The sequence below is a fragment of the Giraffa tippelskirchi genome, chromosome 12 (genome assembly GCF_054371585.1).
Source record: "Giraffa tippelskirchi isolate mGirTip1 chromosome 12, T2T-mGirTip1v1.2.pri, whole genome shotgun sequence".
In the NCBI taxonomy this organism is placed as follows: domain Eukaryota; kingdom Metazoa; phylum Chordata; class Mammalia; order Artiodactyla; family Giraffidae; genus Giraffa; species Giraffa tippelskirchi.
Genome location: NC_137286.1, coordinates 26,359,075 through 26,373,857, shown reverse-complemented (window position 1 = coordinate 26,373,857; position 14,783 = coordinate 26,359,075). Strand labels below are relative to the sequence as shown.

Sequence of the window (14,783 nt, the reverse complement as noted above, 5' to 3'; positions counted from 1 at the left end):
CACTGGGAGATGCTAAACCTTTATAAGGACCAATTTTAACTCTCACCACAAGAAAAGTCAGAGAGATGGAAATTATTGCTCCCTAATGTATGATCTTGGGAAAATTATTCCAGCATTTTCTTACTTTCCAGGGCACTGTCCTCATTATATATTGTGAAGATAAAACTAGGTATCTGCTGAAGGTTCCTGGAGCATCTTGGGGCAGGAGAGCTATAGAAAGACACAGTACAGTTATTTTCAAATCTACTATTTCTCTTGCTTTTTCCCTCTTGTTCTAGCCTCCTGGGAAATGAAATAAACTTGGGTGTCGTCTTCTGCTTAATAACCTTTCATGTAGCTGAAATTGCTATTCTCCATAAGTACTTCAAGCAATTTTTTTTTTAAAGGAGAATTGCCTGAATTATAAAATAGCAATCTAGGGCTGTGAGTCAGCATTTCAACCCACATACATCAAAATGATTTAAAATAGATAACACGTAATCTTTTTGAAAGACATACACTTCTTTGGAGAAACTCTGAGAAAATTGGAGTTTGCAAGTTTATGAATAGTTTATTACATTTCAATAAGTGTATTGTGAATCAATAAAGTAAAAGTTAAGGACAATGAGCTCAGTACCAAGCCAATTATTGATCCTCAAGTTCCAAAATAGAATAGTACAGGAAGGATACAGAGAAAAGAGGATTTTTTTCTTAAGACACTTTAAGAATCTAAGGAACCCAATCCTAAAGAAATTGTATACGACACAAAGAATTTTCAACAGCTACTTAAGATATTTATTCAACTCAATTTTTCATCTTTTGATAATTAGAAACACTATTTTCACTCTTTAAAATATCTGTCAAGTCAAAGGAGTTTGCAAAAAATGAATAATACCTTTTATTGATTCATTTGTTCTTTCAACTTCTTACAGATCTTCCTCTCTTGGCTTTGAAAAGTCTTCCTTACTGGCTATTTATATCACAGTCTTAGCTTGGGCTGTTGGAACAAAATACCATACACTTACGGTGGCTTAAACAACAGAAATTTATTTTCTTATAGCTCTTCAGGCTAGAAGTTCAAGATCGGGGCGCCAGGATGGTCAGTTTCTGGTAAAGGTTCTCTTCCTCGTTTGTAAAAGGCCCCCTTCTCACTGCATCCTCACATGGCCGGAAGAGAAAGGGTGAGTCAATTCTCTGGTGTTTCTTCTTATGAGGACACTAATCCCATCATGAGGGCACCCACTCTCATGATTTATTAACCCTGACTACCTTCCAAAGGCCCCATCTGCAAATACCATCACTTGGGAGACTTCAACATATGAATTTTGAGGGGGGAGGACACAAAAATACACTAAAAGAAAAAATGACACTGGGTCCAAATCACTAAGTCAATAAAACGGAAATAAACAAATCAACTTGTTTTCAAGTAATTCCAGTAGAAAGCTTCCCTTCTTATTCCTATTATATAGCAAGCTAAATCAACAAGAAAAGAACTTCCTAAAAAATTTATGAACACTAATTTAATTAAACAGTAACTTTTAAAAACCAAAGACAAACAATATGACACACGCTGTTTTGGTAAAAAACTGGGAAACAGAATATTAACCAAGAATATTAAACAAAAACCACTTTTAGTCCCCCATCCCCTGTTCCTATATCAATTAAAGATTCTTAACATAACTTAAAGCACTTGGATATTCTTGGAAAATAATATTAAAATGCACAATAACATTTCTGCATTACATTTTCATAGATAGTATTAGAAGGAATAGTAAATTGCATATTCTTTTATTCAAAATATGGAAATCTGAAATATTAAAACAAATTTGACAAAATTATAATTGGCTTGTGCTGGGTTTTACCTAGTTTTAACACAAATAGTGATTTTTATTATATACCACATATATTTGAGGGCATAAGAAATATATTTTTCTTGATTGTACAAAATACTTCACTGCAAAAAGCTTAAATACAGCTCTCTAGGAACATTTCCATGTTCTTACCAATGATCATAAAGTGAAGAGAAGGATTTTTCAAATTTCTGAGTGTCAGTGTAGGGGAAAGTGGGATGGAAGGTGACTGAGATCCACAGTTTAGGTGACTGGCAAGGTCATCCAATGAGGAGGCTGTAGAGTTGTAGATGGAACCCAGGATTTTCTTTTCTAAAAATGCTGCAGATTAGTGTACTCAAAAAGAAGGGGCTAGGGAATCTAATTACGGCTGTCGAAACTTTCAAAACTCAATTAGGTGTGTGTACGGTCCATTGGTGTCGAGCTTTAACACCTGCCTATTGCCGTAAGTACCGTGTTCCACCACAACCCCAGCTTCAGCACACTTGCTATTAGCAGCTAATTCTTTTTTACAGAGATTCACAAATTGGGAATAAAGTTCTAATCCCTCTTCTTTTCCAGAGTTACAGTGATACTGCATGCTTCTTCCTTTTACTCTACCCCCAAGGGTGGCTTGAGGGATGATAAGAATGTTGCCAGGTAGATCCAATACAGAGACGTGCTTGCCATTTTCTGTTTCACTTAATTTCACATTTAACAGTGTATTAACTGGGTGGGGAAGAAAGGGAAAACATTTTAAAGTAAAAAACAAACATGAAGAAAAACAACAATCTTCTACTCAGCAAATTTCATGTTGAAAATCCAGTTTGTCAGCACATGCTTTTAACCCAAAGTCTCTATTTAGATTTCAAAAATGGCTTCAGTAAGCTAAATGACCTAAGCATGAAAAACAAGGAAGATCTCAAGCAGAAAATGGCATGATGTTTTAAATCTGACTTGGCAGTTAGGATCTTCCTGCAATAAAATCATCCAGAAAAGACTACAGAATTAACCATATACCAGAACTTCAAAATATTGCTTTCTTGAGGGATATATGAGAAGATTTTGCCTTTTTGTTCCTTTTTATATCTCAAAGCAAATCCTACTGGAAAAGACCATGACAGATCCTCCACACACATATTATGCTTTATAACAAAGAATATTAAATAAAAACTTTAATGCATTTATTATTTTAAACTTAGTTGCCTAGAGTTCTAAGCTGAAGCAAAGGTTCCAGGTTCAATTCTGTTACAAACTAGCTGCTTTTGGAGTTTTATAACCTCAAAAGCATTATTAACATAGATTAATCATTTCATCAATACAAACATCACCAGTGAGAGAAGGATAAAGGTGAAAGGTAGAATCATCAGAAATTCATTATTAAAAAAAATAAAATAAAATAAATTCATTGTCAACTGGAAAAGTAAATCCAAAGGTATAGAGTTACTGGTATTATCTTCACATATATACAGGAAAATATGGGATTATTACTTTTATGCCATTTATGAAAGTACACTCACAGCTAGTGAGAAGTGTTGAAATAACCATAAATATTTATATGAGTTAAAAAAAAATCTAAACTTTGAGAACTTTTACATTTCAACACTGGCCAGTTTTCAAAACAATAAGCAAAAGAAATGCCTAATATAAACACTCTTTCTACTCTACAAAGGGTATAAATAACTTCTGCTTGTAAAGAACAGTCCTGAGAGGACACAAATGGTAAAGAATTACGAAACCTCACATTCTTTTGTGAATAATCAGGCTTGAAAAGCTATGGTTTCTGGTGGGGTATCAATGGTTTCAATTTTAGAAAGCCTGTAGCAAATATCAGCAAGGATTCAATAAGGCTTTTACTCTACAAATCAAGGGATTAACCTGGTGAAAACCTGCCAAGGTGAACACCCAAATGAATTTCTAAGCTATGCATTAAGCACTATCAATTTTTATTTAACTAATACCTATTTTAAAATACTTCTAATTTTCTCCATTATAAATAGGACTTTGCTATATAGCCGTCCTTATTGATTGCTTTTAAGGAAACTGTAATTCTCCAGAGCATTTCATTCCACAGAAATCACTACCCAGCTATCCAGGCCTCAGGCCAGTGACAGACTAAAGAGGCAGTTTTGAAATAATAGGCCAGAAAGGTAAATATAATTTATTATACTTCCACACACCTCCCTCTGCTGGCTCTGAGAATTCAATTAATGCTGTTGGCATACAAATACGGGCTTCTCCTATGGCTCAAGCAGTAAAGAATCTGCCTTCAATGCAGGAGACACAGGAGATGGGGGTTCAATTCCCCAGTCAGGAAGATTCCCCTGGAGAAGGAAATGGCAACCTACTCCAGTATTCTTGGCTGGAAAATCCCACGGACAGAGTCGTCTGTCCAGAGTTGCAAAGAGTCAGACACGAGTAAGTATGCATGCATTGATGATTGATAACGCAAATATCAGTTGTTGTTGCTTAGTTGCTAAGTCACATCCCACTCCTTTGGGACCCCATGGACTGTAGCCCACCAGGCTTGTCTGAGCATGGATTTTCCATGCACTGGAGTGGGTTGCCACGCCCTCCTCCACGGGATCTTCCCAATCCAGGGATCAAACCTGTATCTCCTGCATTGCAGGCAGATTCTTTACCACTGAGTCACCAATATCAGCATGTAGAAGTAAATACAAATACAAATGTCAGTAAGTAGAATTAAAATGAGATGATGAATTAATGGCATCTTGGGGCTTCCCTTGGGGCTCAGCTGGTAAAGAATCTGCCTGCAATGCGGGGGACCTGGGTTCAATCCCTGAGTTAGGAAGATTCCCCTGGAGAAGGGAAAGGCTACCCACTCTGGAGAATTCCATGGACAGTAGAGTCCATGGTGTCGCAAAGAATCAGACACAACTGAGTGACTTTCACTTTCACGTTTTGGAAACTCAAGTATCTCTAATGATGAATATGGGAAGCAAAGCTTTGACAGGGCCCCTGAATCTCTGTCCAATTATACTGAAGATGAATTGAAGAAGATTATGCACATTTCTATGTTAGCCATGCTATTTCAGACTTTATGGCTATAACTGGTCGTTATGTTCCCAAGGGGTACATGATTTGATTGGAAAGATCTGAATCCATGTAATAAGTATGAGGTGGGGCATTTAAGAGAATCCCATCATACTGGCTTACTTTGCCTCCTGGAATAGAGGGAAGTACAAGCTACTACTATCATCTACTACAGATGGACTTTTTTGCTTGTAACTCACACCAGTAGAATGTGATTCTTAAGAGTCACAGTTCTTTACTGAGAATCATGATATATAAAAGCTTTGTATTAGACTGTCCACTAGAAGAGTTAAGGCAGACTTTTAACTGATCACAATCTCATGTATGTATTCAAAGTAAACTCAGAAAGACATACATGGATGTACACAGGATTTAATTACTACATAACAAAATGTGGCTTGGGTTTGGCTGGTTCATTTTGCCTTATTATAGTTAGGATCCATTTAAGAATATATAAAAACAGCTTTAGAAAGTCAACATTAAGTCATGAAAAAATGCCCTTCCTGTTTTTGAAGATTTCTACTATATACTTTTTACGGTCAGTAAGGCCTTAATTCAAAGCAGAAACAGACAGAATGTCCAATATCCAAGCATTAAATCTCTGCAATCATACTAACAAGAGACCTCATTTTATTTTTTTCTTTGAACACTTTAAAGCTCCCTATTTAAAAGCTCCAGATTCAAATTTCAAACTAGTACAGTTACTGGCTTTCCATCCTTACCTATCACAGGCCCTTCTCAAGTCTAGTTTTCAACTTCTGACAAAGCTGTCAAACATGTTTGATGTCTCAGCATAAAATCTCCTCTAGAAGCTTTAGCCTTTTGTTCAAGTTGTTCTTCATTGGGCTATTAATGCTTGAGTTCCACTGTTCAAAGCTCTTCTAGGTTAATTAACTTCTGCCTGCTTCAATTACCCATCTGTATAGTTTATATAGTGTATAGTATAGTATAGTATACTATAGTATAGTATACTATAGTATAGTATACTATAGTATAGTATAGTATACTATGTATACTATACAGATACAACTATGTATCTGTATAGTTATATGTTTACATTTCCCATCTGTATAGTTTATATGTGTTAGTCACTTAGTCATGTCCAACCCTTTGTGATCCCATGGACTGCATCACGCCAGGCTCCTCTGTTCTTGGGATTTTCTAGGCAAGAATACTGAAGTGGGTAGCCATTGCTTTCTCCAGGGCATCTTCCTGATCCAGGGATCGAACCCGTGTTTCCTGCATTGCAGGCAGATTCTTTACCATCTGAGCTACCTTCTTATGAATCCAACTAATGGGTACTGCCTTTACTAATGAAGAGAAAGATAACCTGTCCCCAACTTTAGAGACAGCTCCACTATCTCAGGCTTTTTTTTTTTTTGGACATAATTATTCTATCAAATACTGTCTTGAGATAGCATATGATTTGATTTGGTATATCTGAACCTATGTAATTATCAAAGTAATGTGCAGTGGTATAGACTATTTAGAACACTGGGAAGACGGAGGCAGGTAAATTACGCCTGCAGAGATGCCTGAACACTGACTCTGTTTTATCTGCCCCTAGAGGTGTGACTATGATGACACCGAACTTGATTCAAGAATATTTATACGCATTTCCTACAAAGAATTTACAGAATGTAAATTTTTCCATAATAATGATGTAAGCCTGATCTACAGAGATTTGAACCACATTTTGCGTATACAGTGTCACCTACATGCCCCTGTTAGGGCCTCTAAGAGATAAGGAAACTATATTAAGAAATGCAGCATCTGTTTCTCTCTGTGTGGCCACCCTGCTTCCACAGGTTTCTGCATCCTTGGCTAAATCTCGCTGTGTTGTCTCTGTGTGTTTTTGTACACTCTTCTAAACCAGTCCATCAGCCATTCGAAAAGCTGCAGATATTTTAAAAGAATTCCACTACACTTGCTTACATTAAGCTTTGGAACAGGAAAATAAATAAAGTCAAAAACAGAGAGTTAAGTCATTTATAACTTACACACCCGTATAATATAAGATTGCACTCTTTGCCCCTTCTGGTTCATCTATTGCTATTCACTCTCACTCTTATAAAACAAATAATACTAAACACATACCCATTTTGGGAAGAAGTTCTTTATCAGCTCCCTTGAAAAAGCACACGTAGATCACTAATCCTCTCTGAACCTACGAGAAACCACAATAAACTCAGATCAGGAACTTCTATAGAGAGATACAGAGGAAAATGAATAAAATTTTACAACTGTTATAGGTAAGAGGTTAAATGCAAAAGAAGAGAAATAACTTTTTACAATAGACTTGATTTCTTAAATATGTGAGAAAATAAAGTATTTTTCTATATTCAATCACCTCAGTTACAATTTCTTTCAAAAATCAAGTTAAAAATACAGTCAAGGTAAGTATTTTCATAAGGTAAATTCCTAGAAGTAAGACCCCTGGGTGATTTTAAAATCCAGATAAATCTGGTGAGCTCAACAAACTTTTAAAAAATAAATTGATGGCACCTAAAAAAAAAAAAAAAAAAAACAAACAGCCAAGAGCAGTGAAGACTCCAAGTTATACCTTCAAACCTCTAATCAAAATCATTAGGATTATGAACTAGACTTCTCCTCCTCAAGTAAAGCTGACAGATTTTAGAAACATTCAGTTTTGCAGAGGCTTATTCATTCAACATCAAATGAATTCACATAATATCAGATATGACTGATGTATAAACAACATTGTGACTTATATGTCTTTTGACATCATTATTCTTCGTTCTTACTAATCCATATACTTGTACGTAATAAAAATAAGGGTCTGATTCTATTGTAATAAACTCCAAGAAATTTCTGTCCTATTATTTTTTTGTTACTTTTGTTAATTCTTTAAATACACAATGATTAAACCTTAGAAATCGGATTCATATTAAGTTCTACATCAAGAGGTTGTCTGTTACCAGGAATGTAAGCTTATTTTATATAATGACTTGGACATTTCTTTCTTAGCTCTTGTAGGAGAGAGACTATATGCAAAGAACACACTTGATAAATGACTTTGATTTTGCTACAAAGTGAATCATTAAATTTTTTATTTTGTAGATTAACCTTTTGAGTCCAAGAGCTATTATGAAGATTAAAGGAGTTAATATCTGTAGAGTACTTAGAACAGTGCCTGGTTCATAGTAAGAGCTATATAACTGCTTATTAAGTACGTGAAAAGAAATTTAATGACTGAAACACAATTTATTTTACATCTTAGCTCCCAAAGCACTTCATAGACTATTTTGTACATGATAGGGGCTCTGTTGAGTGCATTTAAGTTCAACTTTATCTTATAGGCTCTATGTGTTATCTAAATAGTCTTCTAAATAAATAAATAAATAAATATAAACACAGCTCTGCACTCACACCTGATCTATCTGGATAGGAAGTAAGCTTCTACAAGGGTGATTGTCTTTCAGAGGACTAAGGTAAAGCTTGGGAGAAGGAAGACAGATCTCATTGTTCTATCAGCCCTTTGACCCTCTCCCAAAGCTCCTCAATAAAATAACTTCATCCCTCCCACCAAAAAAAAATAAGTTAAATAGTGCTCTTGGAACAAGCAAGTGTCTCCAGTGCACACCCGTAGTAAGGAGGTGGCAGGTGGAATGATACAGATACCTGCACCACTGTGACAGCCCTCTCTCCTGGGATTGTTTTGGCACAGGACAAAATTTTTCAAGCACATTCATATATGGACACATGTTATACCAGGAAGCTCAGAGTAGACTCTGGTTCAATCCCTGGGTTGGGAAGATTCCTTGGAGAAGGAAATGACAACCCACTCCAGGCTTCTTGCCTGAAAAATCCCTTGGACAGAGGAGCCTGGTGGGTTACAGTCCATGGAGTTGCAAGAGTCTGACATGACTTAATAACTAAACAACATCAGAATTAAGTATCTAATTAGTTGCATGAATAAATGCCTGTTCTTACCACTCACCACATACCACTCCTCATTAAGGTATTTTCTTTTAGTTTATCAAAACAATAGCTCATAAATTGTGACCTACAAATTCCCCTCTTCAAGACAGAACCACTTTCCTTATAGCTTCTTTTGGTATAAATAGAGCATTTCAAATATATAGAGAAGTACGGATAATTCTCACTGTAGGTTTAAAAAGTTCATGCCTCCCAGGAAGAAAAACATTACTGTGTGAGCAAAGGTCTAAATGAATGAAACCAAGAATACACAAAGTAACCTTCAAATCTTTGTGACAATTAAAAAAAAAAAGCTTTTTAAAAATTGTAACTTTTAATAACAGAATGGAGGATGCTTGAGAAAGAGGAAAGAATTTACTTTCTAATTACTTCTCAACTCTTTATACTAATCTAACCATGTGTGGGAGTGGAAGAGAAAGCTTTAAAATAGCTTTTAAAGCTTACAAACACACTGACAGTTTGGCAGACTGCAATAAACTATTTGCTTTTGCATAAGGAAATGTGACATCATATAAGAAGATAAAGAAGCATGGAAGAAGTATAAATGATTAATAGTTTGGGATTTATCATCCCTTGAAGTAAATATAAAAATAAGCAACTCTTTGGAAAGGATGGCAAAAAGAAAGAATAAAATTTCAAAGTAAGGAAGATAAATTTTTAAAAGGCCATAACAAAAGAAACAAGAAATGAATTTTTGAGAAAGAAAAAGGGAGGGCAAAAATATAGGAATGTTTATGCTTAGAAATATTCAGTATTTCCAAATTACCAGAGGGTAACAGATTGTGATATAAGAATAGTCACCCACATATGGTCTACGTGTTGTATTTAAAATAATAACTAGGATTGTGTTACAGAGTGCTAGATCTGGGATGGAATTCAGCAGATGAGTGAATGAAATGATCCATTAAAGTTTCTTAGTACTTCCAAAAGTTTTATTTATTATTATTACAATTTTTTCCCCTTCTGCGTGTGGTCCTGCTAAATCACTTCAGTGGTGTCCGACTCTTTGTGACGCCATGGACAGCAGCCCATCACGCTCCTCTGTCCATGCCATTCTCCAGGCAAGAATACTGGAGTGGGTTGCCATGCCCTCCTCCAGGGGATCTTCCCGACCCAGGGATCCAATTTGCAAATCTTACGTCTCCTGCATTGGTAGGTGAGTTCTTTACCATTGAGCCACCAGGGAAGACCTCACTTTATTTCAGGTTACTCCAAAAATAAGTCAGGGCCTCAAAGAACATTTGTTTTTTGCACGAAATTTTGCATATGGGCAGGCTGTCTTAAAAAGGCAAATATTCAAGTCGAAGGACATTTGGCGTAAATGTTTAAAATTCTTTGGAGGAAATGGGTTTGATAACAATGTAACATTTAAAGTAGTGGTCTTTGTACCTAGTGTGAAGTAAGTCAAATTTTTAAGTTTCTTGAGAAAGGAAGTTTCATGCGCAGTCTCATTTCTGTGCTAACACCTAGCTGCACCCAACATAAGAGGGAATTCGACGGGATCTGGAGTACAAGTCAAAACACATCTTCAGCGTTTGCAACAAGTCTAACCTAGAAGCTCGAACAAGACCACCACAGGTCACCAGCAGCCCGAGCAAGGCGCCGGGAGTGACAAGGCTTTTTGCTCTTTTGAAGCAAGAGGTCTGAGACTACTAGGCCGTCCACCGAGCTCAGATAGATCGTTTGAGAGGAAGCTCAAATTCCCGGGGTCCCTCTTAATCTCCTCTGGGAGTCCGAGGGAGAAGGGGCCGGGGCCGGTGATGCAAGACTGAGGAGAAAGGCGAGGCCAGGGAGGCATTAACAGCAGCGTTGGGCGGACGGGCCAGGAGTCCAGCGCCGACCACAGCACTTGGCAGGCGCCAGGCGGCTGGCTCGGAGGGAGCGCAGGGTACCAATCACCAGGACAGCGCGGTGAGAACCACCCCTGCGCGCCACAGGATAACCGGAGCTGTGGGGCCAACGTTACCTCCACCCATTCGGCCTCGACGTCCCCCTCGGCCGGACGTACTTGCAGCCGGGCGTGCAGGCACTGCTGCAGGAGAGCCCGGGCCTGAGGTGTTCGGCCACTGTCAGCCATGGCTCAAGCTGCGTGGATATCCCACAGGTTCCGGCCTTGGGCCGCCCAGGCCCGCCCCCAGCGCTCAGGGAGGATGGGGCGGGGCGCGACGAGACGGAGGAACTTCCCGGTCGCTTGTGGCCCCGCCTTCAGGTGGGCGGGGCCTTTGCCTGGCTCTCCGGGGACCCGGATGTGCGGGCTTCACACCTCAGTCTATACAATCTTTGCCTCTACCCCAACCTACAACTCGGTAGAAGACGCTCAGTGGATACTTTTAAAAGAGTTTAAGGACCCAGTGGTTCTCTTCCCTGCATACCTTTTAAAGACACATTTATCATCTCAGAACGCGTAAGTTTCCAAACGTTGAAAAAAATTAAATCTGCATAAGTCCATATTATGCCCATTATGAAGATAGGTAAATAGAATGAGTCAATTGAACCACAAAACAAGCGTAGTGAAACTGAAAGGTATAATAAATCTTTCAAAAAATTTCCTTACCCCAATCAGTAAAGCAACGCTGCCGCCTCTTGTCAGAAATGCTATAAATCATTTTGTTCTCGCGTTTGTGGAAAGGTATTGGTAGGCTATATGAATACATATTTGAACATCAGTCTTTTCGAGAATATCCTTGCTAAAAAATATTCTTATCCAAGAAAGCCTGTGATTGTTAATATTTTTAAACATGCTCCTAATTGTAAAAACTATATATTCTGTGGTGTTTCCTGTAAGTACATATTAGAGTGTACGTAAAATTAAAGTACTTGATTTTCTTTCCCACATAACGTATTCCTTGAACCTGCATCAGATTAGCATTATTTTTCTATGGTCTTGGAGGATTTAGATGAGGAATAATAGTGTTACCCTGACTGCATTACCCAGGTCATTGATTTGGGCTCAGCTGGCACAATATGCCTATACATTTCTGTCTGTTGTTTTAGAAGATGACATCACTGACAGTGTTGCTATCTATACAAAGTAGTGTGATTGAAGAAAATAATCCGTGGGTAATCAAAGGTCCTTTCTACACAGAATTGAAATTGCCTGTTTGCTGGTTATCTTACAGGCTGCCTTACACGTTTTGTAAAAACAGCAAAATCTCGTATTATCTCTGATTGCTGCATTTCAGGGGTTCATACATTTGTTGACATTTGTCTGCAAAGCACAGACAAGTTGCATTGTCTGCACTGTTATGTCTCTATTCTCTTTCACTCCCAGCCTCAAGTTTTACAGGGCTTGAAGGAATTTTGACATAGAGGTGCTTAACCTTGACCTTGAATGAGAGAGGACTTCATGTCCATTTGTATATGGATGTAGGAGATAGGGAAGTCTCTTGAAAATAGTCTATGGTTCCCAGAAATTTTTACACAATGTAGAGACTTCAGCAATTGGGAAATCCTTCTTGTGAATAGATGGAATCTGGTGGGTAATGGTTAGCCTCTCAAGAAACACGAGTTACTTTTAAACCTTTATGTTGGGTGCTGATCTTATTCTTTCCTTTTACCTGCAGAGGGCAGTAGAGAGTAGGCACCAAAGAGAAAGTATTTATTTTATTTATTTTTTTGGAACCTCTAACCTCATTCCACAGAGAATTTAAGAAAGTCAGCTATACCTGCAATAAAATAGTGAAATGTGAATAAAAATAAAGCATGCGAAGTAAAGAAAAATAGAATTATGTCAGTTGCAATGTAGGAAACTGAAAACAGACAAGACAGTGTTTTAGACTGGAGTGCTGAGCTGATAATGTAGGAACGTTTTCACAGATATGTAACTGTAATTTTTGTTATGAGACAGTTATGTCCATCATGTGTAATTCTGAGGTGGAGCATGTTGTACAATTTTCTTCAAGTTAGAAGTAAGAGGCAAAGCACAACATTAAGTTGGCTCTAGAGGAAGGTTAACTGGAATGTGAGAGAGCTTTGCCTTGTGAGAATACAAGAAATCACTGGGCAGAAATAGTTCTGAAACACAGTACTGAAAGGAGACCATCTGGATAGCGTGTTAGTTATGAATGCATTCCAGGCCCTCTGAAATGTATAATAATTTAGAGTTATTTTAAGTGATTTAATTCATTCAAGTTGGCTGCCCCAAATTTTAACACTCAAAAGTGTTTCACAAACATAAAAAAATTGAGAACCACTTCTGAAAGAACTCTTGCAGCTGATAGTCAGCTTCCTGATTGCAACAAGGAGTAGTCTGTTTGATCATTCTTGGAATGAGCGGAGCTTTTCCTAAGATTTAGCTCTAAAATGAGCCTCTCGCCTGAGGCTTTACATGGAAATGTTAATCAGTAGAAACGCAACATGAAGAGGGAGATGTTTCATTTCAGGGAAAGCTGGAAGAAACCTAACCCCCTACTTCAAAGCTTAGAGAAGTTTCTTTTTCCTCAGTGCCTAGGGAGGTGATAAGGTTATGAGAAATTGGTTCATACTAAATAAAATGCATGTAAATTGGGATAGAGCCAGAATACTAATTGATGTATTTGTATAATAAGAAATATTGCTGTTGTGGAGTGGAAATTCTCACATAAGGCATGATCAGCACATTTTCCCCTGTGGTCAAGCAGAGTTTACTAGATTATATTCAGAAATGTCTTTACTAATTTACTGTAAGAGACAGTCACTCTTCCACCAAGGCATCTAAAACTGAGGTGTGAAAGACCTATGTGAATTCTGGCTTCAAGACACTTGGCACATGCATTAATACTGTGAGGAAAAAGGAAACACACATATTTAAATAAGAACTTTAAATGAAAACTCCAAGGGCAAATGTTCCAATCATAACCATATATTTTTGTCACCATATATTATTGTCATGGCATTAATTCATTTGAAGTCTCTCCAAGATGAGAATATGAGGCCTGGTAAGATGATAGTTCCCACCTAAGAGCTGTGTGTACTGTGTGCTGAATAGCTTTAGTCGAGTCTGACTCTTTGCGACCCTGTGGACCATAGCCCACAAGGCTCCTCTGTCCATAGGATTCTCCAGGCAAGAATACTGAAGTGGGTTGCCATTTCCTTTTCTAGGGGATTTTCCCAACCCAGGGATCAACCCGAGTCGCTTATGTCTCCTGCTGAGTCTCTTCTTAACATGAATAGTTTGTACAAACAGGTAAGAAATGGAATCGAGTTTGAAACCTGATATTGATTGTTCTTTTGTTCATCTTGCTTTTCAAAATTCTTATTTTATTACTGCACCATTTGCTGGTGTGTTGCCTAGGTAACATAACATAGCAAGTGCTTTTAACTCTAAGGCAATGATGTATATCTTTGGCAGTCTGTAGAGTTTCCCCAGGGCAGGCTGATAAATTATCTTCATCTTTGGGTTATTTTTCAGTTCACAGTGTTGTGATAACTTAGCAAAGCATTGCATAACCTTTTGAATATTTGTATACTTCTGTCAAATCAGGCCAGCCTATTGTAAGGGCTTTTTAAAATAATTTTGACATCTGCATCCTTTATAGAAAAAAAATTGTAAAAGATTTTGAAATGGGCAAAGAGATTTCTAGGTATCTTTTTAACAGAATGCTGGAGCATCTGAGATTCACCTAGCCCTAGAGGGCCATACAGGGTTGGTTTTTTGTTTTGTTTTTTTTTAGGATTTGTCTGTGACTAGCTTATCTTACAACTCTGTAGAAATAGAAGTTAACTCTTTGCACACTGATAGTAAGCAAATCATTCCTGTCTGTAAAAGTGTAAATTTTGATTATTACTCTGTGGATATGTTTTGCCAGTTTTGCATCTGTTTGTAAATTCATTTCAGCATTCTTTTCCTGAATATAAATATATAGCACCTTGAGTAGTAAACTTTAAATTTTAGAGTAGCACCACAGAAAGTTATCCCTCACCTGATTTCTCCTGTTATTAATATCCTGAATTACAATGGTATATTTGTCACAACTAAGAAAT

The 14,783-nt window shown here is 37.4% G+C and overlaps 2 protein-coding genes across 3 annotated transcripts in view; both read right to left on the bottom strand.

Moving 5' to 3' along the window:
• The window catches only part of HEATR5A (HEAT repeat containing 5A), a 113,813-nt gene extending 112,837 nt beyond the window's left edge, over positions 1-976 (bottom strand). The window contains exons 1-2 of the mRNA XM_081548032.1: positions 875-976; positions 125-210 (exon numbers count right to left, since the gene is read on the bottom strand). The gene's annotated coding sequence lies outside the window, so the exon portion shown is untranslated. The remainder of the gene's footprint in view (positions 1-124; positions 211-874) is intronic.
• A 29-nt stretch (positions 977-1,005) lies between these two features.
• DTD2 (D-aminoacyl-tRNA deacylase 2) lies at positions 1,006-10,945 on the bottom strand. 2 transcript variants are annotated; one of them, XM_081548062.1, is made up of 3 exons: positions 10,789-10,945; positions 6,960-7,029; positions 1,006-2,537 (listed from the first exon to the last, which is right to left on the bottom strand). In XM_081548062.1, the coding sequence occupies exons 1-3, from the start codon at positions 10,897-10,899 to the stop codon at positions 2,212-2,214; spliced, it is 507 nt and encodes a 168-aa protein (XP_081404188.1). In that variant the 5' UTR covers positions 10,900-10,945; the 3' UTR covers positions 1,006-2,211. The 2 variants fall into 2 exon arrangements, with proteins under 2 accessions (XP_081404188.1, XP_081404189.1); XM_081548063.1 differs by having other exon boundaries at positions 10,831-10,945.
• Between the last annotated feature and the right edge of the window lie 3,838 nt (positions 10,946-14,783).

What these genes read in the sequence shown, in the direction of transcription:
- DTD2 (XM_081548062.1), bottom strand. Translation starts at nt 10,899, where the DNA reads ATGGCTGACAGTGGCCGAACACCTCAGGCCCGGGCTCTCCTGCAGCAG. An exon ending in TCGAGGCCGAATGGGTGGAG is followed by an intron (nt 7,030 to 10,788) that starts GTAACGTTGGCC and finishes GGTTTCTCGTAG; the next exon opens with GTTCAGAGAGGATTAGTGAT. An exon ending in AGAACTTCTTCCCAAAATGG is followed by an intron (nt 2,538 to 6,959) that starts GTATGTGTTTAG and finishes TTCCCCACCCAG; the next exon opens with TTAATACACTGTTAAATGTG.